This window comes from Hoplias malabaricus, chromosome 8 (assembly GCF_029633855.1).
Source record: "Hoplias malabaricus isolate fHopMal1 chromosome 8, fHopMal1.hap1, whole genome shotgun sequence".
Taxonomy (NCBI): Eukaryota; Metazoa; Chordata; class Actinopteri; order Characiformes; family Erythrinidae; genus Hoplias; species Hoplias malabaricus.
This window is the reverse complement of record NC_089807.1, coordinates 10,444,583-10,472,344: the sequence shown is the minus strand read 5'-3', so window position 1 is coordinate 10,472,344 and position 27,762 is coordinate 10,444,583. Positions and strand designations below refer to the sequence as shown.

Below are 27,762 nucleotides of genomic sequence, written 5' to 3'. Positions count from 1 at the left end.
GGGCAAAGAAAAGAAAGTAATCTTTGAAGAAAACGATTATTTTGATTGTCTAATACTTAGATTTGTAAGGGTTGCATGTGAAAAATGAGTAGTGCGCTTGTTGATTTGAAAAGTAAATAAATATTTGCATTTCAGTGATTGGTTTGTACAGAAATGTATAAACACTGGAAGCAAAAAAAAGAATATTATTAAATTAATATGCATTGATAATGTGTTTTCAGTTGGAAGATGTCTGATGGAATAAACCCAATTTGGAATAACTATTTACCTATGAACCTGTTGGTTTTATGACTAAAATATGTAGATTTAAAAGAAAAAAATGATTTTCACTCACACACACACACACACACATCATCTTTTTTTTTTTTTTCAGGTCTCTTGTTGCTAATCTGGCAGCTGCCAACTGCTATAAGAAGGAAAAGCATCTGGACCTGGAGGAGAACTGGAAGCTGGTGGAAAAAGCCAAAGTCTACTACATTGCTGTGAGTGAATGTACTTTCCCACATTCTGACTTTTGCAGCACGTATCTGTGTTTATGTGACAAGGATTAGACGTAAATAATTAGTGAAGGCAGTTGGTTTAGTGTTCAGAGAGTTTTACCCTTGATGTTTGCACTATAGACAGAGAGAGAAAGGGAAAGACACACACACACAGAGTTAGAGAGTTTGTCTATAAGTCCTAGTGGATGGAGATGCTTGCTCTTCGAGTGTTATGTCAGTGAGCTTCTGTTCCAAACGGCTTATGCTGATCTCACCACAGCAATCAGATACACTTCTCCGTTTCATGCCCTAAAAAGGGCACACTGTGACCACGAGCTATGCTGATTGGCTTTAAGTTACCCCAGAGGGCAGGGGATACGAGGGCTTCCAGAGTGGGATTGGCTGGCCTAAAGGAGCTGGGCTCTCTGACCCATGAGAGTGAAAGGGTTTGACTGGGAGGTCACTCGAGGGCAGGATGACTCACTGTCTGTGAAGGTCACTGACTAGGCCGAGCGTTTTCATTTACAGTGCGTGCTCCCTTCACACACCTTCCACCCTAAAGAAAATAACAGTGCTTGTGTTTCTGTTTGTATGTGTGTGTGTGTGAGTGGATTCCAGCAGCCGGTGTGGTTTCTGCCAGTCAGCTGCTTTGCTTTACCTTTGATTGAGGACTTTAGGCAGGCTACGTGCTGTGGATGCTGCAAACTGTTGCTCGTAATCATCCGTAATCAAGGTTGGTGTGAAGCGCGCAACCCTATTACACTCCGACCCGACTGTTAATGAGCCATTACAAATGTGATTGGACCGGCTCGCTGTGCGGGTCAGTACTTGCTCTCAGCTCCATTCACCAAGAGAAAAGAGCCTGCCATCTGCCCCAGGTCGGACATCCATTTGTGGATACCTGTAATATAGGTCCGTGATTAACCTCCAAGCAGGAATCAGTCAATTTGGCAACCATTGTAATGTGACACTCTAATCAAATCATTTTCATCCCTGATTAAATGACTTTCATCACGCTGCTGCTCTTCGAATAGAGAGCCGGAGGCTATATGAATAAAGAGCAGCGATGCTTTGTTGCTCTCCTTTTGTGTTTTTCTGACTTGGCTGGATGAGGCAGTGATGTTCATGGGAAAATGCCCTGATGGCGCTCGGCTCGCTGCCTCCTCCTTGTCACTGTCCCTGCTCATCACCGTTCCTGTTGCATAACCGCGCCGACGTGCCCAACATCGAGGTGTGCGTAACGACTGGTAAAAGCAGAGGAGGGCCCCCCCCCCCCTCCTCCTTGACAGGAGGGACGGAAAGAGAAAGAGAGAGAGCAAGAAAGAAAGAGAGAGCGGATGCATTCCAATGTTTATTGAAAGCACTGTCCCCGTTTAGTGTGCCCTGGCTTTCGGCTGGGCTTGTTAGCCGGCGCTCTTGAGGGAGAGGGAATAGTTTGTGCTACGGATGCCCAGCTCGGTTTGTCCACGGCTCAAATTTCAGCTGAGATTGGAGCACTGAGCGTCCCTGCGGGCCGGCTTGTTTTTCTTCCACAGGCCCAAACAAAGCTGTGATAGCAGCTTCTCCAGGTGCACTGCAGGTCTAAACTCCATAGACATGTTTAATGCATTTCCCTGAGCTGTAGCTTTTCTTGCTTGTGTGTTCTCTCTTCCTCTCTCTCTCTCTCTCTCTCTCTCTCTCTCTCTTTCCTCATTCTCTTACGTGGTCTCTATCTCATACAGTTGTTCTCTCTTAATCTATCTTTGTCTTTCTCTCATATTCTTGTTCTATTTTTATTCCTCATTCTTCCTGTTCTCTATTTTTTCCTCATTCTCTTTCTCTCTTGCTCTTTTTACCTGTCTCTTGTTCTCTCTCTCTCTCTCTCTCTCTCTCTCTCTCTCTCTCTCCTGGCCAGAGGCAGCAGAGGTAGGTCACTGTTGGAGTAGAGGTGAGTGAATTGATTATCCAGCCTGAGAGTTCATTACTGAAGCACATCCTCTCTCTCCCCTCAGCACCACAGTCACCTCCTGTAAGCCCGAACGGGTCCAGGTAGTGTTAGAGCCCAGTCTGACCTGTGCCCAGTGCATTCATCCAGGACAGCTGCACCGAGAAACATGCTCAATATTCAGCTCCATTTTGGGGAGAGAATCTTCCATGAGGTCTGCCTCTAAATCCTGCTTAATGGAGAATGGAAACAGAGCAGGCTGGACAAATAAACAAATCTGGCCTGTTAGGAGCGCTGAGTGCTTCTCTAGGAGACAGTGTGTGTGTGTGTGTGTGTGTGTCTGTGTGTGTGTGTGTTGTTCTGGCGCAGGGTTATGTAAGCGATTTCCTCTTGCATGTAGCTGTCCCAGAGCCTGGCACCAGCCTGTCTGTCGGCACCCTGCGTCTCTCTCTCTCTCTCTCTCTCTCTCTCTCTCTCTCTCTCTCTCTCTCTCTCTCTCTTATGTCCAGCTGTTAGCAGTATTGACCTTCACTTGCTCTCTGCACCATTCCACCCTCATCTGCTCATGATAACTGCCTCTCCTCTAAATGTCCATTAGACATATTCAGTAAAGTGATGACCTTTACCTATGGCTTAATGACATCATGTGAAAGTGATGAGATAAAGTACTTATTTGTGGAGTCCTTTTTAATAAATGATGGTATTTAAGCTCACAAGCAGAGAACAAACCAGGTATCTGAATTTACAAACTGCAGGGTTTGAATGTTTCATAGATGGCAAAATACATCTGGCTTTTGTAGGATTTATGCCATATGCAGTGCCTTGCCCTCTTAGTAATGCAGCCATGAGTATTCAAAAAATATCCACAAAGGCATACAGCTGTAGCACTTAGATCTGGGGAACAGGCAGATTCTTTGTGCCAATGAGTAAAGACAAAGAACATGTTGGGCTCAAGTTGCACCATCTGAAAGCCATGACACAGACCTATGAGACCACTCTGGAGACTCATGGTAGAGGTATTTACAGGGAGCGGAGGGTTGCTTTAATGAAAAGTGGGCCAAAGCCAAGTGCTTGCAAAATAGGCCAAAGCTAATTCCCACAAAAGAGTCCTAAGGTGAACACTGTCTTCCAGCAGTCTCTGCCTTGTGGAGGAGCAGCATTAGCCTGTGTGGTGTCTGTGGCAGGTTCTGTACTTTGTAAAGCGGTCTGCAATTAAGAATTGATTCAATAAGTGTTAGGTCATTAACAGTCATCTTTCTTGCTTGCAGTTTTAGATCGAAGGATTATGGAACAATACAACAATATCATCATCTTCTTTTGATCTTAGTCCCTTCCAGTGTCATGATCGCTATTCAACAATAATCTTTCAAACAAAATGGTGGGAAAGGCTGATTGGATGAATGGGGAAATGATTTTGATTTACTTTCTACATCTAAATTGAAATTGTATGGCAGCCTAACGGTTAGAGAAGTGGGCTTGGGACTTGGAAGGTTGCTGGTTCGATTGAGTTGTTGGTTCCTCGATGAAGGAACAACACAATAATAATTGACACACTGAGCCCTGAACGGGATACACAGCGAAACCATGCGAAAGTTGGATACTTTGGGTGGATTTCAGCTGTGATTTTAGGCTCTTTTTATGACACAGTTTAGAAGCAGCTAGGACCAGCATTGGTGCATCTGCCCCTCAGAGATGCTCTGTGCAGGACTAGCAGAGATTTGTGCAGATTTTCACATATCCGCACCGGCCCTGTGGGGTCTCTTGCGCGAGCAGTGGTGACAGACTGCTGATGGCCCCCTCTGTCCACTGACAGACAAAAGCTTTAGTCAGATTTACTGAGTCACAGCCTTAGAAAAACACAGCCTTAGCCCAAGCCTTAGCTCTGCCTTTTTTTTTCTTCTTCTTATCCTCTCCGACGCCTTGCGGCAGCCACGCAGATTTACTTGTTTAATGGTAAACAAGGGCAATTTGCGAACGGAAAGTGGAGAGGCCAAGCCGATAGCCCTCCGACGAGCGTTTTGCTAAGATTGTTTTTTAAAGAGGCGCTGAGTGGAGGCTGTGAAGTGCGCCGTTCCTCCACTTAATGCGCCGCCCCATGCTTTGGGTGCAGTGATAAGGAACGCCTCCTTGAACAGTAATCTCCATTGACCTTGTGTTCTCTGAGCGGAAGACGCCACCCTGTTTGAACACCAGGAAGGCGGATCCCATTTATTTCAAGCGCAGGCATTGATTTTAATTTACCTTGATGGCTTTCCAGTCAGAGAATATTAAGCTTGTTATCCTCCAACCCCCCCCCAGCCACACCACTACCACCCAATCATCTCTCTCTCTCTCTCTCTCTCAATTTTTCTTTGACCTCTTTTATTTGGCTTGTGTTTTTTCACCCATTCATCTGTGAGTCAGATTAGTGTAGGGAAGTTTGTGTGGTAAAGCGCTGATTAATGAAGCCTGGCGCAGGTTCCCAGACCGCTACTGAAGGGTGTGATTGGATGAAAAGCGAGTTAATGGAGTCTCGCGCCGGGGCTGGCCAGCACCCGGCTCCACCAACCAGAGAGAGAGAGAGAGCGGCCATCTTTCACAGACGGAGGGAGGGAGGCAGTGGAAGAGGGAGGAGAGGAGAGGAGAGGGGGTGATGTTGAACTTGTGCCAAATGTTTGGTGGCAGGCTTGTTGCTAGGAAATGAGGATCCTGAGGCAGAGTGGTGCACAGCGAGCTGTAATGAGGGACAGAAACAGGGGCTGCAGAAAAACACAAGGAAAAAAAAAACCCACACATTTCACACAGATTCAGGCTGCACAGGGAGGAAAGGCTGCAAATTCCAGTTTCTAGTGCTGCACCATTTGGTTGAAGCAATTTCAACATGCTTATGTTTCTAGCTGTATGCCTTTTAAGTGGTGTATGTTTAAAAAAAGCCTGCATTTCTACACTCATTGCAGCCCAGAACAGAAGAGCTACAGTGCTTTTATGCCTGGGATTTTTTTTTCTTACCCCACCCGCTCCCCCTTGCCCTGTAATTTGATCAGTCTTGGCAAATACGTGGCGCATTATGCCAGGGCATTAACCTTACTGTGCCAGTCCTGCCTTCTTCTACTGAGCACAGTCTCAGAAGCCACTGGCACAGAACCCTGCGCTCTTAAAGAGACAGAAGCACCGCTCCAGCTGGGGAATGTGTGCACTGTGTCACGCTGAGAATGAGGGAGGTGAGCGAGAAAGAGAAGGGAGGGTGTGGCTGTGGGTGAGAGATGAAAATAATTAAAGGAGGAGTGAGGAGGGCCTCGGAGGCCCCAGCTGCAGATGGTTCTAGAACAGCCTGGGGACATAAAAGAGGCGTTCTTGCAGACATGTGCCAGTTCCACTGAATGGATGCTCCGTCCATGGAGGATGTGGCTGTGTAGGGCGGTGATTGTGAAAGTGTCACCTGTGAAAAAAGGAAAAGAAAAACTAAACAAAACCCAGGGTTTTTTTTTTTCGCTTTCTCTCTATCGCTATATCTCTCACCCTAACTTGTCACTTTCCTCTGTATGTGTAGCTTACATTTCACACTGTACGCTATCACACTACAGGCTTTCAGAGCTAAGTGCTCCACTGCACACAGAGCAGACTGAGCCTCATCAGGACTAATGTCAGCACAGAGTGACGCTGAGAGAGAACTCGCCATTAACCCACAGAGTAAAGCAGCACGCCAGTCTAAACCCTGAAATGACATATACATGTATTCTCTCTCTCTCTCTCTCTCTCTCTGCTCATATTCAGGCAGCCCTCATGCTGACCTTGAGCTGAATCTGGCGTCAGCTGCCCTACACACTCCACCCCTCCTCCCCCTCCTCCATCCAGAAAGATCACACAATGCAAATTGAGTGAGTGAGTTTGGGGGGGTGCTGGCAGGCTCTGTGTGACTGCAGGCGATTGGTCACAGTGTTGCTTTGCTCTGATGAAATTTAATCTTGCCATATTTACATGCAGAGTTTCACTCTTGGCAAGTCCTATTAAATAGATTTGTAAACGCACTTCATCTTGATTAGAGTTCATGCCTCAGAGAGGCGTCCGCTACGCCTTCTTTTTCCTCCTTGCTGCACGTGGACATGCTTAAAGCGATCAGCTACGTTCCTGCTTCCATTGAGTGACGAAGAGGGAATAAATTGCTTGTGTGTCGTGGTGCCATGTTGAACGCTGGCTTTACCTGCCTTCTCAAATCTCCCTTGCCAGGCCTGAAGGCTAGCATGCTTTTGTTATGCTAACATGCTAACATGTTTTGAGCCGAGGCTGGAGAAGTGAGTGCTGTATTTTTCAACACAAACAAGCATGTCTCCTGTAGTATTTTTATAAACACAGCAAGCTCCAGGCTATTTCTTCTGCTATTAATCTCTCTGCTTATTATTTAGTAATATCTGTAAATTGTTTATTAAATATTATTGTAGAATTATTCAGTAGTTAATATGGAAGTGATAATTTTGTAATATAGTTATGACAATAAGGAATAGAAATCTATTTTTTGTTTTCACCTTTTTATAGCTTTAGAAGTTGATCATGAAGGGGGTACTTGGGTTTTGCTGCTATCAAACATTGTCTTCCAGTAGGCTGCACAGTGTGTTAATGTGTGTATAAAACGTTATTTTTCTGTATTTTATGAGTAGATAATTCTGCTTTGAAATCGCACCATTTTCCTGGCATTTCTGAAAAATTGGGCCATTCCAAAAATACCCCTACATTTGTCAGGACAGCAGATTCTGGAAAATAACATTAAAATGCTCATTTGCAGCACATTTTCCAAAACAAATTCTTCCTGTGGGAAAGAAAATGGATGCATTGTGAACGGCACTCGCGGTTGAGTCAGATGCTGACTGTTGTGTGCTAATAGCAGTCAGTAATGCTAAAATACATGGGACGACAAGGCCTAATTGTACAATTATGCGCATGTTGCATCTTTAACCATTAGTCCCTCCCCCCTCCCCCCGCTGCTAATTTCATTTACGTATCCACAGTACAAACACACAACAGCAGCCAGTTAGGAGTTATTTGACATCTCGCTGTCTGTGTCTAATTTGCTGTGAATCAGAGAGGCATTTGCACAGGGTTGAGCTAGGTGGCCGTTTACTCAGCGGAGCGATGTTTGCAGGCTTAATTGAACCATCATTAGTTGACATGAGCGTAGTCACATGGGCCGCCTGTGTTAATGTGGAGCTGAGAGGCAGTGGGACGCTGGGCTGAGGCAACATGGGTAATCACTCCAGTTCTTAGGCAAAGCCAGCTCTACCACGTTACAGGTTCTGGAGCAGTGAGAGAGAGAGTGAGACTGAAATACTTCTTAAATTACAAGGTGGTTTATTAAAAGATGCTTCATTAAAATATTTCAGTTTGGCCAGTTTAGTACAGTATGCACTAAGTATTTGTGTATTTCCTGAGGAATTTTGTGGGATTCTGGGCTACAGTCTTAGTAATTTACAGCATTGGATAATGGCAGTGTAGAAGATTCTTGAGAAATACTGCTCTCACAGTAAACTCCCCTTGTGTTTGTGTTCATTCAGAAGGTCTGCATCTTTTAAGGTGGAACGGTAAGTTTGAGTAAGAAGCCGACTGTAGCTTGTTTGTGTTTGAAGTTTAACTTGTCCGCAAGTTTTTATTCACTGTTTGCAAAAGAAACTCATTTGTAACTTGAGCACTTTCTTTGTGTTTACTTTCATGCAGTTAGTGGACTTGCCAGTTTGGAGTCAGTCCCTCCTTAAGTAATGTATTACAGTAACAGCATAAATAAGTCAGTTGTACCCATCTATGTAACAGGAATTTAGCGACATCCTCATCTCTTTTAATGCTTTTCAGTATTTGGAGGTCTTTCTACTATCCAAACACCTGCAGATGTTTAGATGGCTAAGAGAGAAAGAGAAAGCCTGAGATGGTTCAAACAGAGACCCTTAGTTTTTGTTTTTCTCCCTATTAACAGAGCCAGGGCTGCATATAAACAATGGACCTTTTTCCAGCACACAAACAGACTGAAGAGCTTCTCTGAATTTTAGACATATGTACTGGATTAAAATTATAAATTGAGTTCTACATTGTATAAATGCGGTATGGTAAGTATAAAAATATATTTATTGTTGTCAGAATAAGGAATCTTCTATATAGATGTGATTTCCAAATTGATAGAATCAAAAAAAAGATTCCAAACTTTTGAACTGCAGTTTATGCATAATGTAGCCGTTTTCCCGCGTACAAAATCGTAAGCTCTCCAAAAGTACACAGATACAATCGAGGAGCACAGAAGACATTAGCACACTTGCACTCACTCTTTGCTATAAATCTCCTCCAAATGTGCTCCTTTTGTATCATTGAGCTGAGCTCCAATTGATTCGGGCCTCAAAGGCTCATGTGTACGTGTGCTGGCTCAGTGTTTGATCCAGTAAAGTGCTCTCCATCACCAGTGGAAACCCCTCTTCCTGCTCGCCCCCGGGAGGAAGCCCGTGGCTGAGAGGTCAGGCTAATATTTACAGATAATAAGTGGATGCTGCTGGAGGTCTGCAGGCATCTTGCTGAGGGTTAGTTACCCAGCCCCTTCAATCAGGGAGCAGCTGCTAACATCCTGCCTCAAACACTGCCCCTGTACACACACACACACACACCTTCACAACCTTCACCTCAAACACCAAAGGCTGCTCCACCAAGCCCTCCCACTGAAACATTGATGTGCTGGGACCATGAAATCGCTTCAGTAGATGAAGTGAATCGACAGTGAGAGACAGAGAGATGTGCCTGATTGTTTCTTAATGTGCTGAGTATTGAGGCTAACACATTTTACATGGGTCCATGAAAGAGTGCGTACAAGCGTGCTAATAGGACACAATCAATAAAACATCTCTGGGTGTGAAATGGTGAATCCGCTACACATAGGGATCTGACTGAACAAGTGAGCTGCACTGATGTTGAATCAGCATTAAAGATTCATGCTGTAAACCACATTAACTAATCACTTTTACCTCTCGGGACTAAACGTGTTGACCTCTTTTATTAGTATGAGGCACGTTTGACCTAGCACATTTTGATATATATATATATTGCACAAGGAAAGCTCAGGTAACTAATAATACCACTGTGGACAGGAGATATCTGTATCTACAGCTTTCAGTATTTGGTTGATATCAGCAGAAAAAGAGAAGTAATGAATGAATCAGTCCCAGTCCTGTAAAAATGTAGTCTGATCTGAGGTATCTGTTGCTGTCATTAAAGGTTTTTCCAGCGTTTTGAAACTGCAAATAAAAAAAACCTGGATGGCAAAGCAGTCATTACAATCAAACCTAAAAATATTTTATCAAAAAAGGGTTTGCACTTGAAGGAGGTGAACAATTTGATTTGCAAAAATGGGAATGGGAACAGATTTTCCCACAAATTGCTGTAGCAGGAACAAAAGTCACATATTTGGCACTGCATCCTCTCGGAGCTGTTTGCCTGGTGGTGTTCCCAAGGGTCCAGTGGGCGGTGAAGTGGGAAAGCAAATTCAGCTCTCATTAAATATTGAACTTTGTTTTCTTTATCATCGTCTGTGACTAGCACTTGCTAAATCAGTGTAGCCTGTAGCGCAACCTACTAAAACAGCTCGGTTATGTTCACAAGTGTGGTGCGAGCTACTGCTATGGCTAAATATTAGTGTTGGAAAAAGTCGTCTGTCCATTCCTCTTTGCATGAGTGATGGTGGCATGCAGCCGTGTAAACACAGCCACGGTGATAGCAAATGCTGAGAAGTGTTGGGATCAGTGTTTGCTTTTTTTTGTTAATTTAAGGAAAAAATAATTGGCTGTGAATATTTTACACTCTAATATTTTCTCTGGCATCGGAGAACTTCAAAAGTTTGATATGCGAGGTGCGCTTAATGGACACTGTATAGTTCGAGAACACTTCTGCTGGGGTAGAATTTTTTCAGTGAGGATGTGGTGGCATTCAACCACAAGGGCTTTAGTGAGTACATTATTTACAACCTCTGTCACACACTGACATTCTTTACATGGCACTGTTGTCAGTTTTTGCAATTTACATTTAATTTAATTACTTGTCCAAAGGTGTTTTTATGATTTCAAATGAGAGGGACATATTTTAACACAAGCATCTTCCAAAAAACACGTAACTAAATTGGAGGCTTACAAATCTATATTTATTGTTTGAATTTCACACTAATCTTGACACTGAATGAAGGCTGAGACTTTATTTGATCAGAAACCAATAAAACCCCAAAACAGCCTGGTGTTTATTCGACCGGAGGGGACAGAATGCGTCAGCTTCGTGAAACATTTCTTCGCATTACAGCTTTAGAGAAAGCTTGCTTTACGGAGGGTTACCTGAAGGGCTGTTGAACTTCTCTTCACCCTGCTCCATGGCCTTAGGCTGGGCCTGTGGTGTGTCTAACACTATCTCTCGCTTTGATTCATGATCTACTTACGGAGCTCCTAACAGGAGAGCTGGAATTTCCTTCAAAGCCATGGCTCACATCATCATACATTAAGTGCGGCGGCGGGGGTGGGCGTGGCTCGTAGCCACCGCTGCTCAGGTTGCTTTTCAGAGCAGCAGTAACACTGCGCAGATGTTGAGGCTGTGTTCAGCATCTGTCGAGCCCAGGACTCCAGTGAGGAGGGATTCGCACGTCTCTTTAAAAGATTGCTCCTTTCACATCCCTGCCATTGTTGATGGGTAATGATTTGCACATTTTCATGTGCACACACACACACACCACACACACACACACACACACACACACACACACACACAGAGTCTACTCCTACATGCACGGCTGGCACTTGGCCAAGTGGTTAGCCCAGCTATACATGAACCTGTCTGTGTGCAAAAAGGGGAGTGTGTTCTTTTGAAAGAAGGAGGGTATATTTTTTTCCCCTTTGCACTCTCTCACCAATAATTATCTCAATAATAATACAATTGAAAGTAGGGAAGATGTACACCAATATGAATATTTTGTAAATATTTATATGAATTTTAAAGGGCAGCATGGTGGCGCAGCAAGTAGTGTCACAAAGCACCAGGGACCTGGAGGCTGTGGGTTTAAGTCCCGCTCCGGGTGACTGTCTGTGAGGAGTTGGTGTGTTTTCCCTGTGTCCGTGTGGGTTTCCTCCGGGTGCTCCAGTTTCCTCCCACGATCCAAAAACACACGAGGGTAGGTGGATCGGCGACTCAAAAGTGTCCGTAGGTGTGAGTGTGAGTGAATGTGTGTGTGTTGCCCTGTGAAGGACTGGCGCCTCCTCCAGGGTGTGTTCCTGCCTTGTGTCCAGTGATTCCGGGTAGGATCTGGACCCACCACGACCCTGAACTGGATAAGAGTTACAAACAATGAATGAATGAATGAGTGAATTTTAGTGTGTAAATATAAATAAGTAAATAAATAAATAGTATTGACAATGTGGTGTAGTACAATGCGAAAAGAGATACTAAAAGTTGTAGAAGTTAGAATAGATCTATGGACTATACAAGTTCTTTGCACAAAATCACTCTCACATAAATAGATCTATTCTTACAAGTTTCACTCCCTTTCAGAATGAGCCGTTTAAGGGCTCTGTCAATTTTATGCAAATAAGCTGTTGCTGGCCATGCCCCACCCGTCCCATGTTTACGCAGGTAAGGGGTGGGGCCAGGGTGATTCTAAGCAAATTTCCTTATTGTGACATCACAATAAGGGAGCCATCCATACAATTCCTGAGATCAAAATCTTTCAGCTGACTCTTAGAAAACGGATGGATGTTTTTTTTCACACAGCTGTTTATACACAGTGTTTAAAGAAGCAGTAGAGACCCAAGTGGACATTCAAAAAAGCACTAAGAAAGTGAGTTATGCATAATATGTTCCTTTTAATATTGCAAGATCTGGTTTAAATCTGTCATAGAGTAGAACTGCCCTTTATCTCAGAGTAGCAATCCCCTTCATCTCAGAAGAAAAAAAAATGAGTAGGTGTCCACAAATACCTATTCAAATTTTTATCACATTTGTAACTAAGTGAGCAGAATTGACATCTGTGCAAGTTAGCAGCAGGTCTCTGTTTGACGTAATGTGAAGTCATTGATTATTGGTCCTTTATTCACCTGATTGTCACCGATACCATTAAGTCAGAAGCATGTAGCATCGGCTGATATTACTGACCAACTGATACATTGGCCCAGCCCTTCCAGAATAGCTTGTCTGTCCCTGAAAAGTCAACTTTGGCCAAACTCATGGAAACAGACACTGATTTCCCTTCCCTGGATCTCCTTCAAAACTGCTGGGTTTTTGTTTTATTAGCTTTGTGCACTAGCTCGCTCTCTCTTGCCTCATATAAAATGGAGTGTGTAAGTAATGAGGGTGGAAGTATAGCTGTGTAACAAACATCTTGTTCCCCTTGGGACGTGAGCATGCTCAGTGGAACGTGAAATGTCTTAACCCTGAGTTATATTGTTTTGCTGTTGCTTTCCCCTCGACTCAGATGTTAACAGGCCGTCTGTGATTTATTTGTATATTGCTTTCTAATCAGACTCTGTTTTTGGCTGTAACCCCCCACACACACCTGGCTGGGGCCCCATCACAGAGCCCCTGAGGCACAGGAGCAGAGAGAGAGCACCGATGCAGCTGTACTTACACACACACCTACATCTAATAATGGAGCCATGTTCTTTTCCAACCCCTGCCTTGAGAAGTCTGGAGCCTCCTTGCGCACACACAGTTTTCAACAAGAATTTGGGAAATCTAACTGCAGCTGAAATTAGAATGTTCTCATGGGGACTTTGCCACGTTGGTACAAACATTAAAACAAACAAATGAGAATTTTAAATACACAGTCATTTTGTTTCATACAAAATGGGCAAACCCTGTCACTAGATCAGCTACTTTCCATTCTGGAACTGAAAATGTGAGGCTTAGATGTCTGTAGAGCAGATTTTGGAAGTACTAACACTATACCTGGTGATGACCACAGTTCTTTTGATGTTTGTCTAAAAGTAGAAGCTACTAGTGCATGTGGAAAAAAGGTGTTATTGCTTAAGCTATTAAATTTATATGCAACATATAATCAATGTGTAACATATAATGCTATTTCAAAGTTGAAAATTTCTCCTGCTTTTTTGTCAGCTTATAGTAAGTATTCTGTAGTATTAAAAATGCCCATTGTAAATTTATTTTAAATAAATAAAATTAAGTATTAATGTGTTCCCTATTGCTCACATCGAAATCATTGTTTTTAAATCATCTAAAACCTAACTCAAACATGCTTTTAGATACAATGCTATCCCCAAGAACAGAACAAAAATAATGAAGTGACATGTAAGACCTTAATATTCAAAAGGCGTTGATTAAATGAGGGGTGGCACCTGGAGGGTTGTGGGTTAGACTTCCGCTCCGAGTGACTGTCTGTGAGGAGTTGGTGTGTTCTCTCGGTGTTTGCGTGGGTTTCCTCCGGGTGCTCCGGTTTCCTCCCACAGTCCAAAAACACGTTGGTAGGTGGATTGGCGACTCAAAAGTGTCTTTAGGTGTGAGTGAGTAAGTGAATGTGTGTGTGTTGCCCTGTGAAGGACTGGCGCCCCCTCCAGGGTGTGTTCCCGCCTTGCGCCCAATGATTCCAGGTAGGCTCTGGACCCACCGTGACCCTGAACTGGATATGCGCTTACAGAATGAATGAATGATTAAATGAGTTGTCATTGTTAATACTGCGCAACAGTTACCAGTGACAAAAGTGTGACATTGATTGAATTTTTAATTGTGGTTAAACTTCACCAAAACCCTTTAAAAGGGTACTGGTACATTTATACATTTGTATAAACTTTTCCGTATGTTTTAAGCTGCCCCGATTTAAGTGATGATCATTTTTAAATAGAGCTTTTGGAATGTGAAGTGACCCTGACGATGAAACGTAAAGCATCTGCCTCAGAGTCTGAAAGAGAAGTGTCAGGTGCCTTTAGCATCATGAGCTGCAGACGTGAATGGGTCACAGTGCTTGTACCAAGTTGTTCAGAGAGCAGCAGTGATAGGGCTTTGAGCTGGTGACATAACACGTTGACGTTGTGGAGCACACGGTGACGCGGCCATTATCTGTGGATTGCTGGAAGATGTGAGTCATCGGGCAGGAAGAGCACATTTCTCCATCAGGCTGTTGAGAAGAGGTGATTTAGAGCATTAAGCAGAGAGCTGAAACCCATGGCTTGTTGGGAGTTTATCGCAGGACTTTTTTCTTTATTTGCCAGTATTTCATATGTCAAGGATAGCTGTTCAAACACCAGCTTTGGAAAGCAGCTCATATATTTCAGCAAGAATAAAGCGGCAATCATGTGTTTCACATCTTCAAAAAATCATCATGACTTCCTGACCCTGCTGATGGTGGCATTATGATAGTAATCACGTTACGTAACATAGTGATTATTATTTCTGTACGTGGCATTATAATCTACATCCTGTGACATTTATTTATAAAGTGTGAGCACTGGCTGGTTTTTCTACCTTCACACCTGTAATGCACATAACTCTTGAGTGCCCACAGACACAGTATACCATGACTATGCACATTGGCTATACAGAAATTAAATGATTCTATTAATAAATGAATGGCTCCCCCACTTTCCACATGGAAATCCTAATGAGCGCTTTACAATTACCCATAACAATCGTGGAGGCGTGGTGCCGCTATTAGGCCTGTTAATGCTAAGTGCTGAATTCCCTGCAGTTTTGGGTGCTGTGGCTGGCTTCAGTGTTTCTAAATCCCCGCGACATGAATATTCAAACAGTTCCATTAATGAGAGCAGAGCTGGATGAAGGCTGCAGGCTCTGTGATGCTCTGAATAGGAATATGAAGCCGCACAGCTGGTGGGTATACGTGCATCAGGATGTGATGTAGGGGTATTTCTGCCCTGAGATCATTTGCAGAGAGGATTCTTTATTTCTTTCTTCTTTTCTTTTTTTTTCTTTTTCAAACAGAAAGCTGTGAAATCCCTTCCGTTTGAAATGGAACTGATTCAAGTGGAGAACACAAATGTATTGACAAAGGAGTTCCAGAGCACAAAAGAACAGCGGCTCATAAAGCTTAAGATTCTTAGATCTCCGTCACTAATTAGCACCGTTTCACTGAAAAGCTTTTACACGCAGGTTCTGCCCAAAGAGAATATTTGACTCCTTGTCTTACAAATGTATCTAAAGCTTCTGGTCTTATTACAAGGTCAGAAACTAAATGACCAATCTGAGCTTTTTTTCCCTACCACGCAGCATTGTACAAAAAGCCATAGAAAGTGTCAGTATACCCAGAGGTAAGTGGAGTGATAAGTAGCTTTTGTTTTGTTTTTTTTGTTGGAGTTTGTGATTTACATAACTGACTATTCACACACTGATGCTAGAAGAACACAGTGAAGTAAGGCCTTTCTGTAGATGAATGACTGCTATGAACTGTCACTGTTAGTCACCTACATTTCCCCATCCTTTATTTATTTCTTTTCATTCAAAAGTTTAAAAACTATCATAAAAAACAATACCCAAAGCCTTGTTCTATGAGCGACAGGAGTCAGAAGTGTGAAGAACAACAGGTGTTTCTGTCCAACAGCTTGGTAATGTGGGTCTGAAAGGACGTGTGTCTGGTGATAAAGTGAGTAAAAGAAACATAAGTCTATATTAGAGTGTGTTTATGTATAGATTTATTTTAGTTTTTAAAGAATTCAGTGATTGATTAACAGAAGCTTAGACATTCTATTCTTTCTTAAAGAGCCTTTTTCACACCAGAGTGCTAGGGCTTTATAGTCAGGGTTCTCTCTGTGTCCAGGAGACAGATGTTCAGCTCCTTTAACCTTTTACTAGTGGCTTTGAAAACCACAAGATAGATACTCTCACAGGAAGCAATACTTTTTCACCAGGATCATTTAATGTTTCTCTCTCTCTCTCTCGCTCTCCTGTCCTCTCTATGCTTCTTATCTTCTGGGCTCAGGAAGTAGTTTGAATTAACAGACTGGCTTTGAAGCCATCAGGCGAGGTTAGCCCCACAAGTATTTCCTGTTATGGCATCGCTCTTAATCCATGAAACCAGATTTCTCATCTGTAAAGTAGATAATGTGTCTGGAAAAGCAAAAACATTTACTCTGGGTTATCATGATTAAGCAGCTTAGCGGCGCTACAGAGCACTGGGGAGTAGCAGCGGGAGACAGAGTCTCTCTCTCTCTCTTTTCTATCTTCTCTCTCTCTCTCTCTGTCTAAATATCACCACTGGATTGATGCAGTGAGCCCCTCTCAAAAAACAATCAATTTCTGCCCCCATAATAAATCGCCTGTTTGTTTCAATTCATAGCCGCCTGAAACGTGGGAGCTTTGTTTCTCATCATCATGTCATATTCAGTTAATGAACCAACTGTGCGCCTGACATTATTGACTGATAAATAGCAGAGGAAATTGCATTTGATTCTCTTCCATATTTACATATCACAGCGTGCAAATTAATCAACAGCAAATAGCAGCGCGCCGCCACCATTTAAAAATACATTCAGTGTCATGGCAAATCAAAGATGCCTCAGAGTAAAGTAAATGCGCCTTGTTCTGAGGGTAACCTTAACGTAAAATGCTCACGCTATACATCAGTGGAGCCCTGTAATGTGGTTATGGATGCAGTCTGAGGTTTCACACGTTATTCTGTGTGCTTGAACTCATATAAAAACGCATTAACACTGTAATAAACACCACAGCTCCTGGTACTGTCATCTCCTCTCGCGCCCAAATACGCACAGACTGCCAGAACGTGGCTAATAGCGTACGAGGTGAAATACTGTGTAATTTGACCTTTTTACTGGTATAAGCTTGTTGTGTTTTGACATGGTTGGTGAATGTAACTCGGGTTATTAGCTGTGTTTTGTAGTACCAGATTCAGCCACGCATCACCCTCAGTGCAGATTCTCTCATGGCTGTTTTTTTTTAGGGGGCCTGATTTGACGGAAAAAGGACTTTATCAGTGTTACTCATGAACATCCTGGAGTGGGCTGTTGGTACTGTTTGTTTGAAAACTCTGCTCCACATGCGATACTTTTGTGTTAGGTTTAGTAATGAACATACTTACCATTCTTCATCATCTCCTCACTTCACTTCGTCACCTGATTATAACCTCAGCATAGGTTTGCATTAATTTTCCACTTAGTGCAAATATACTGCAGTTACACTCACCATCTTCCATCAAAATACAGTTGAAGTGGTCAAAAATGAAAGGAAACCCATCCATCATATGGAGAAGTGAGTTTATATGGCTTCGTGTAATACATTATTAAAGTTAGACAGAGTCATATTGTGATGATGTACAGTACCTCTGACACATCACCAAGAGAAACCATTATATGTAAACTTACCTGTACTTACTCACCTGCAGACGGGTCATGTGAGAGGGAAAAGAGTACTATCTCTTGATGCTGAGTTTTACTTACCTGGTTGAATCCATTCTCCATAGAGGGAAGGGAGAATTAGTACCTAGAAGAAGGAAAATACATTAACGAATAAACATTGATATTATTAATAAATGTAAAACATGCCATGGCCGTAAATGAATTTTTGGAATGTTGTTAGTTCATTGTTATTTTTATTGTTTATGAAACTTGTGTATCCAAGATACAGTCACTTTTACCTCTTTAGGGAATGGTATATTCTAGGGGGCGGGGCTACCTATATATATATATATATATATATATATATATATATATATATATATATATATATACACACACCACACAAGGGTAAAAGATAGGGAACAATCTTCTAGACCGTAGCGAGAGAACATAACTTGAAGTGTATAATAAGACTCAATTGACTTTGTCGTCATTATAACTTTTTGTCTCTGTTAATAGAGAATTTTGTTTTGTTAATTTCTGTTATCACGGAGCGCGCGTGTATATATTGTAAATAGTGATGTAAAGTCTGGTGTGTAAATAAAGGTGGAAGGGAACCAAAAGTCCCCCCTCGGTGTTATCTCAAGTCTACCCTACGTCGTGTCAGGCCTTAAATCATCCAAACCAAACAACACACATACTTTACGAAAGAATATTATCGTCAAGAAAAGAACAAATAGATGCATCTGCTTTTGTAGCACTTTTTCATTGATGGAAAACTAATGCAGTGACCAATTATTTTTTTTTAAATAAAATTTAAATACAATTATTTTTTGTTTGCTATTTTCAAGCTACCTAATTGTATGCTGTTTTTTGTTGAATAAATTGGCAATAATCATTTTTAATACAATGCAAGTTACTATAAAATGGTTCCCAAAAAAAGCATAACAGTTATGAGACAATTGCCAAATCTTTGGAACTCACAGGTATTAGTACCATATCTTTATCACTGTACATTACATATTATTCAACACCACTCATAAAATGTGTCACAAACGAAAAACAGAACCCTGGTAAATGTTAGATTATCATTTAATTGTCAAGGTTTTTCACTGATAAAAATAAATCAGTGGGATGTCAATAACAGCTAATATTATGAACTTAGTGATGCAGTGGTCAGGCCCTAGTTCCCTTTGCCGTACCCTGGACAGATGCTCTCCATCCTTACATGAAAGCCACATCTTGCCCTCTTGCACAAAGCAGGAAGTGCTTATGTGCACATTTCATCCTTATCAATTTAGCCCTCTTCTCACTCCTTCCTTCTTTCCCTCCCACACTCTCCCTCGCTCTCGGAGTAAAAAGCATTCCCATCATAGGATTCAGGCTCTAATTAGTAACCCTTTGAGTGGAGGAGTGTGAACCAGGCAGATGTACGGGGACGGCTGAATGAAAGGGAAACGGATACATGTGCTTGTTCGTGGAGTTTTCGCTGCTAAATTAGCTCTGATGAATCCCATTTTGCAGCACAATTAGATTAGAAAAAGGGATCTGAAATCAGTATGGGACTCTGAAATCAGGACGACACGTCTTTGATGAACCCTTTAAAGCGGTGTGAGTAAAATGGAGAGGAGTGGGGAGGCCCCTGTTCTTTCTGATCCCATTTAATCAAATGTGAACATTTTAAAAAGACATTAACCTTTTGAGACTAGGCCTAAGTGTAGAAGATAAACATGACTTGCCACTGATTTTTTACAGTTAATGTATACAAAGGGATGTAGCTAGTCCTAAGTAGACTTGTGGGAGGCAGCCATTATACCACTACACAATGACCTCACTGTATTGCACTCTACTAAATGCTAACATATTGACCTAGTGACTTGGTGAATTAAACAACTGCACGTGCATCTCACATCACACAGGACCAGTCACCCACAGGAGAGCTTCTGTTTAGTCTTGTAAGCTATAGGGTTGTATAAACACAGTAGAATAATGTGGAGACCTCAAAAATTATGTTTGTTATAAGTTTATTATAGGGATATTTATCACCAGCTGAACCTTAGGAGAACATTTGAAGTCATCAGTGAGCAGATTTAAAACTGGTAAAAGCTACATTGGTATCATTTCACACAGATATACACTCTCAGAATAAAATGGTACAACAGAGAGATATTATTGGTCACTAAAGGTACAGAAAGTGTTGTTAGCAGTTGTTTTAAAGGCTAAGCACCACTTAATGGACCTCCATGAATATTTCACATTATTATTAAGTTACTGACATATATAACTATGAATTAAAATGAAAATAGCAGCTTAATTTGCTTTAAAACTGACAATTTTATTAAATTGACAGAAAAACCAGAGCTCGCTACGGAAATTCTTGAACGCAACCGTGACGTCACTGGTGGACTACAGCTGAACAACGCCGCGGTAAAACACCGTTATGACTGACTGTTATGACAGTATCTAGCTAGCTAGCATAAATAACAAACATTATTCATGACAACAACCTAGCAATAAGCTAAACTCAAATTTAGAGTTACCGTTATTCTTGGAAATGTGATTGAAGTCGAACTCGAATTCATCCGACACTATAAACCTCCGTAATGCAGCTACTTAGCCGAGTATAATCTGAGCGACCGAGTTTAGCAAGTCAAGCTAACGTTAACTAAGACCAACTAAAACAGTCCATTTTCTGGATATTTTGGGATCTTTGGGCCATTTGTGCACAGATGTCCCACTGTACATTGAATTATTGCAGACAAAAACAACACACCTTTTCGTTATTTTGCATTAAATTAAGTGCAACTTCTAGAGTTGTTGTCCACCATCTACGTCTCAGGCAAGACGCCTATTAGAGTTTCTGAACACCATTGGGGCGTGGACCTACAATCTTTTAAACCTTAATCCTTGAACTAGTAAGAAATAACATGTTTTCTGACTATCAATAAACACAAGTTAGGATATCAAATTCCACTGTATTTGTTTGTTTGACACTTTCATATCGCTGGTGCTTAGCCTTTAAAGTCCAGATGTGTTTTTTTCTAAAGATATTACATTCTTTTCTTTCTCCAGTAGGAGAGGTGAATGTGTATAATTTCATTATAGAACTGGGTAAATTAAAAGAACATAATGAATTAGGTGATGTTTAGAAAACAATTATGTTCACTAACTGAAGGTAACCTTGCGGGTACCAGCACAGTTTTTCTCACAGTGTATATACAAAGCTATAGATGCTTGTGGTGACTGTGATGTTAACGTGTCATATACACAAGTGTATGAGCATGAAACCACTAGTGCTCATTGTCACCACGTCAGAGATGTTACAAACTAAAAAAAGAAGCAGATTATCAGCCGCTAATCGCTTTACTGGCAAGATTTGTATCAATTAAAATTAACCACGGGGTGCTCTTTTGGAGGTATGAGGTATTGTTCTGACAGTGAAGTAGTTTTTGCAAGGGATGCATACGAATACAAAAATCATAATGCACAATATATAAACCAAATTATAGGAACATTAGGTAGTATTCTTACCTTAAAAATTACAGCCTCAACATCATTGTGATGCTCCACTGACCTGTAATAGAGAGGACAGAGCTTCTGTCGTTCTGCAGAAGTTGCACTAAACTGTCACTTTCAGAGGAGGGTAGGAAACTACCCCTTCCCTACGCCTAGATTTCCAGGCAGTGACATAAAATGACATTTCTTACAGTGATGTAACTGTAAGAGGAGCCCAGGAGTAAATACTACTAACACCAAATTTACATAGTGTTCCTTTAAAGCTCTCATCTCAGATAATGGCTTTTAAAATAGTGATGATTTTATTTTCATTGATCTGTCACTTTAAACTGTGCTGTTTTTTTGTTTGTTTGTTTGTTGTGTTTTGTTTTTAAAGGAACCCAGAATGCCACAGTTTGCCATGGCTCTGGACATGTATTATAGATGACATGCCTATTAATGCTTGGCTGCATTCAGGGTGTGTGAGGAACACCACTTCCCTCGGGGAACATGTTTTGGTTGTTATTTAAGCTGTGGGCTGTAAGACGAGAAAGATACAGGAGAATGATGGACTGTTTGTGGGGCATGGTAAAGTTACTGATATGCGAATCTCGGAGCTGAGCATTCGGGAGCCCACTCCGTGCGCCGTGTCTGACCTTCACTGAACTCCTCATCCCCGTTGACTCGACAGCAGGCGCATAATGTGCTCTTCACACAATATCGTGCAAGCCTTGAACAAATACAATTTGCACATCATTTGGCTAACGTGGTTGCATTTATCTAACTTATTTTCCTGCTAGTGCTGCAATTGAATTTGGAAAAACAAGATGTTGGTGCTTGAAAATGGAAAATGTCACGGGCGGTAGTGATGCGATGAGCTCAGCACACAATGGGCCCGTGTAAAGGCTGCTGATAAAGTGTAGGAAACAAACTCAAACTCAGCCTCCCACTCACTCCGTTTATTACAGCTCGGTGCAGCACCATTCCAGCGAAGAGTGTCGGAGGGGAAACCCTGTCCTTGCTGTTTGTGGCATTAGCTTGAATATTTAATGCAAAAGGCCAGCGGTGTGAAGGTACAACCCCACGTAATACATCGGTCAAGATGCCCTGTTCCTTCGAGCCCCCAAAAGAGCCCTGATGAATTGGTGATGATTGACCCACCCGTATCGCAGAAGAGATATTGTTGGCCTGCCTCCAGCACCACAGCTGCACTGTTACTGAGCTTACTGTACTACTTCATGAATAGATGCTCATATCTTGGAAAGTAAGCAATTTAGCATTCTGAAGATGTTCTTTGGTGCGGCGTTTTTCGATTGGTGTGGTGGGGGGTGTGGCGTTTGCATATGTTCATTTGTGGAACTGAACTGTATTGTAAGCATTCCTGTCTCGCAGTAGGAGGAAAGCCATGCCAGTGGAAGCTACTCTTTGGACCTCTGTTGCCTTTTGAAAATGGTGAGAAGTTTCTCTATTCCTCAGTGGAGCGATAAGGCCAAGTGCCTGTGAGGATTACATTGGCTAAGCCCTTATCACTCCAGAAAACTCACTGCCTGCTTCAATGTGACTGCGCTCCAAAATCAAGAGGAAATATTCCTCTTTTAAGTGCTCTTACTCCCATTGAAAGTCATTACTAGGGCAGAGGAGGACAAGTCGTTGTCATCGTCTTTTTTTTTTTTTTTTCTCCCCATTCTTTTTTTAGCAGCCGTGTTTTCATATTCACATTCATGCAGGCAGCGGTGTGGCGTGTAACGCGTGGAGACAGGTGCCCCTCTCTCTCTGCAGCACACTGCACTCTTCATTAGAAAGAGATTTACAGTATCCTCAGGACAGCCTTGTTATTCGGATGGGAGAGCGCTATGGTTACCAAACACACATTCTCTCAAGAGCTTTATCCCAACTTAAGTTTCATCTTATTGAAAGCTTCTCCCTCCACTTCTTTTCCAAACTTTCTCCTCATTCCTTTGCCTCTTTCAACCTGGCCATGCCTTACAGACCTTAGAAAATCCCACTACCTCAGCACACATCCTTTTTTCTCTTTTTTCTTCCTCTCCGACCCACTTCTTCTCTCCTTTCCTCACCTTTATTCCTCTCTCTTCATCCTGTGTCTTACTTTCTCTTCACCATCCTATCCACCTTGCCCCCTTTTTTCTTTAAGTGTCTCCTCCGTCTTACGGCAATGTCGAGAATGAATTGAGCCTTTGAAGTTTTCATTGAGCACTCTATTACGGGAGGAAGCAGTGCTCTGAGTGGTCCGGAGTTTGTCCCTCATTAGGATCCGCTTCCTGACAGTGCGCTGCTCTTCCACCATGATAATCGATCCTCTCTCCGGTGACCACTCCGGAGGGGCCCTCATTATCTGCCTCCATCCTATTGATTATGGTGATGAAGAATATGTTGCCATGGCTCTAGTTTCAAGCACTCTGTCTCTTTTATGTCTTATGTAGTCATATATTAAAGTGATAGGAATCAGTTGCAGTGAAATAGCCCTGCAAATCTATTACGACGGCTGCGCGTTCACGGTGTTTAGTCTTAATTCACAAAGACACGTCTGGCTTAGTTAAAAACGGAGGAGCGAGTACACAGTTGCTTTTACGCTTTGAAAGTCTGACTTTTGAGTTAAACTGTATAAAGATATCACGTATGGCTCATGAGACGTCCTTCTGAAAGCGGCCTTTTTAATGCCCAACCATTAAAGTCAAATGGAGATGGTGGAATCAATAAATTGTTTCATTTACTTTTGTAATATTCCTCGGGGGATTAGGGGGCAATGGAGGGAAGTTAAATTTCACAGCCCCAGAATTGGATTGAGAAGTTCTAGATGAGGAAATCTACAGCTTTTTCCCCCCACACTTCTCTCGCTTTCTCAAGGCTTCAGTAAATTTAAGCCTTCTCTGGGTTTTGTACTTTGCTCAGCGCAGATTGCCTTAAGTGGCTTATGCCAATTGCAGTCGCTTGGTTGAGGCAGAGGGAGATGCAGAGAGAGAGGGAGAGGGGAAGAGGGCAGGAAGGGAAGAGAGCATTTAGCCATGCAATTACAGACAGAGTGGCTCCACGAGTTCTCTCCCTCTCTCACATGGAGCTAATGTATGGCATGGATGAGTATCCTCCAGCTGTTCCACCAATCAGAGCCTGAAACACGTTCACCTCTCCATGTGGCACCAAGACATGCAACCTTCCATATGCTCCACTCACATTCACTTCCGCAGAGTCAGATGTGGCCGTGGACCTCAGGGAAAGCTGCTACACACATGCTGTTGTTACAGATCTGAGTTATGAAATGCTTTAGAGTTTGACCACAGGCTTTTGATGGTTATCGTGCTGTCTTTTTTGTGATTGCAAATGTTTTTTTTTATTATTATTCTTTGTAGGGTCTATATGCTACATATTCTTGTTTTGTTTTTATTTTTTTTACTTCTACTGCAGTCCATATGTGACATTTATGTCCCAAACAGTCATTCTTCTTTTTTTTTTTTACCACCAGTTTCCAGCCAATTGTTTTACTTTTTTTATGTCCTGCTCTGTGTTGGGCCACATTGAAAAAGCAACCTAGAATGACACACTCCTTATGACTTTGGTGTGAACTGGGGAGGGTAAATGCTAGGCTGAATAAGCAGATATAACATCAATGTTTATGTATTTATTTATGAATCACTATTCATCAACAGCTCACAGTGCTTTACAGAACAAACAAGATGTGTCTATGACATCACTAAAGAAGTTAATTTCAAACAAACATTTGTTTAATGATCAAAAATGATGAAAGTTGAACAGTATTTACTTACTACATCAAACTCTTATTTAAACGCTCTCTTTTTATGACACGTGCCCTTTAAAGCTTCTCTTTGACACCTTCCTTTAAAGGGTGACGAGAGCTGTCTTGGCTTTCAGTCTCTTCAGTCTCGAGGGTGATGTACACCACAGCTTCATGTCTGATGGCTCTAAGGGCAAACAGTGTCTCGCCTTGGCCACCACTCTCTAATTACCATGGCCTTGGCAGATCAATCCCTGATCCATTTTTTTTCCCCCGCTGCACAAATGTGTCACTTTAGCTGTGTGTCTGTCCATTAGCTCGCTCAATCACGGGCTGCTGATGAGACAGGGTGCAGTGTGCCTTTCTTATTGGCCCAGGTCCAAGGCCTCTCTAAAATAATCCTCTCCATCGATTACATTCTGTTAACTTTCAGGAGATTTTTTTTGCAGAAGAGTAATTAGGATCCTCCCATCACCCCAGCTGTTCTCGAGAGCTGAGCGCATTGATGCGCTGGCAAACCTCTTTTTTTTTTTTTTTTTTTTTACAGCCCTTTCTCTTCAAAAATCCTTAATGGCATTGAGCTGGTATCATTACGCCGTCGTGTTCTAGAGGTCGTCATTTCCATGAACTCTGTATGAGACTTCACACGTCTCAAAATAGGGAGGATTAATGAGGATGTTCTGGGTCAATGACAGTGACCTAATTTGTGAATCCCGATTCTCACAGGAACCCTATTTTACTGCTGCCAAAAGTCATAGACTTACAAATGCTTTCATTTTTTTTTTTTATGAGGAGCGGGTGATTCAGAACGGGTGATTAGTGGAAAAGATTGGTAATAACAGCTTACTGATTGCCTGTTTAAAGCTATTCCAGGTGAGAACAGCGTAAGTATCATCCAGATGAATTTTAATTGAAAGCAGCATTGCTAATCATTGGCTGTTATCACAATATTACAAGAGTCTTCTTACATTTCCAAAACACCCTAGGTGGGAGAACATGCGAGGACATGTTGCATAATTACATATGTCTAAGAGCTGCTGTTGTGTCTTTTTGAAAGGATAATTGCCCGAGCGTCCCGATGAAACCCTGTTCTTGCTGAGAGTGGGAAAGAGAGAGGGTGCGGCGCTGGAAGAGTTCCGCCACCCACTAAGAATGCGTGGGCCATCAAGTTCTCTCGCTCCCTCTTTCTCTTTCTCTGTCTTTGACACTCTCCCGCTCTCTCCTCAGACAGCACGCTTTAAGCGGCCTAATTTACTCAATTGACTGATATGCACACAGTGTTTGCGATTATCACTTTGCCCTGAAAGATGTTTCAAGCTCTGAGAGAGCAGTACAGTGTTTCCTTCTCATTTCTTTGTGTTTAATGAAGGGGCTGTGTATAACACAGTGCAGAAAAGACCAGGCTACGTGCACTCTGAGATAAACTCACAAAGTATACACTCATTCGTTTATTGTCTGTAACACACATCCAGTTCAGGGTCGCCTGCCTGGAAACACTGGGCACAAGATGTGAAGACACCCTGGACAGGGCACTAAGGCATCAAACCCAGTCACTCACACATAGTTATGTACACTTTTGCGCAGCTTATCCACCTATAATTCATCCTCTTCTAACCACAAACCCAGGACCCTGGAGCTGTGTGAAAGGGACGCTACCTGTTACTATGATTTTGGGGCCCATAATCATAGAGGACCTTTTATCCCTTTTTTAGGACAGACCTTTGTGGATACCCGCTCCTCATACACTTCTGACATGTATGGCTTTGAGTGCTACTTTGCTACTGTATCAGTCTGTAGGAAATCTTTAAACCACACACTAGAACACGTTTCTGTGAGGATTTGATTACATCTAGCCAAAAGAGCATTAGTAAGGTCAGACTCTGATGTTGGATGATTAGGTTAGCATTGTTAAAGTCAATACAGCTCATCCCAGCGGTACAGAATAGGGCTGCAACACTCCAGAGCTCCACAGTCCAATGCTGGATGTTTGTGTCAACAACCATGGCGACTTTATACTCATGTGCAGCTGCTCCAGAGCATCCCAATTTTCTGGACACTATACAAGCTGTATGGGACCACAATGGATGCACCTTAAAGAAGCTGAATTCTCAAACTCCAAGGGACATCTATGAACTTTCAGACATAAGTGTATATTCATTTTAGAATCTTGTTCTTAAACAGAGTACTGCTTTAACAGATGTCGTCGTTTTCTTCTTCTTTCGGCTGCTCCCTCGCATCAGGGGTCGCCACAGCGGATCAACCATCGATCTGGCACAGGTTTTATACCACATGCCCTTCCTGTAACCCTCTCTATTCGTCTGGACTTTGTGACTGGCACTGCAACACAGTGGCTAGGTACACACACTCACATCTATGGACAATCTTCCGAGTCACCAATCCACCTACCAACATGTGTTTTTGGTCTGTGGGAGGAAACCTGAGCACCTGGAAGAAACCCACTAAGACACAGGGAGAACACACCAACTCCTCACAGACAGTCACCCGGAGAAAACCCACGAAGACACAGGGAGAACACACCAACTCCTCACAGACAGTCACCCGGAGGAAACCCACACAGACACAGGGAGAACACACCAAACTCCTCACAGACAGTCACCCGGAGGAAACCCACACAGACACAGGGAGAACACACCAAACTCCTTACAGACAGTCACCCAGAGCGGAACTTGAACCCAGAACCTCCCTGGAGCCATGTGACTGTGTCACTATCTGCTGCACCATTGTGCCTCCCTTAACAGATAATAGTGTCATTTTTATAATATTCTAATATTGCGGTATAAATTCTTGGAATTGACTTAAATATATTCA

At 42.4% G+C, this 27,762-nt stretch overlaps 1 protein-coding gene across 2 annotated transcripts in view; it reads left to right on the top strand.

The window, feature by feature from the left end:
* Window positions 1–27,762, top strand: part of adka (adenosine kinase a) — a 160,264-nt gene that overhangs the window by 79,597 nt on the left and 52,905 nt on the right. For both annotated transcript variants that reach the window (XM_066678188.1, XM_066678187.1), the window contains exon 6: window positions 374–482. In XM_066678188.1, the coding sequence (XP_066534285.1) occupies window positions 374–482 (109 nt within the window). The remainder of the gene's footprint in view (window positions 1–373; window positions 483–27,762) is intronic.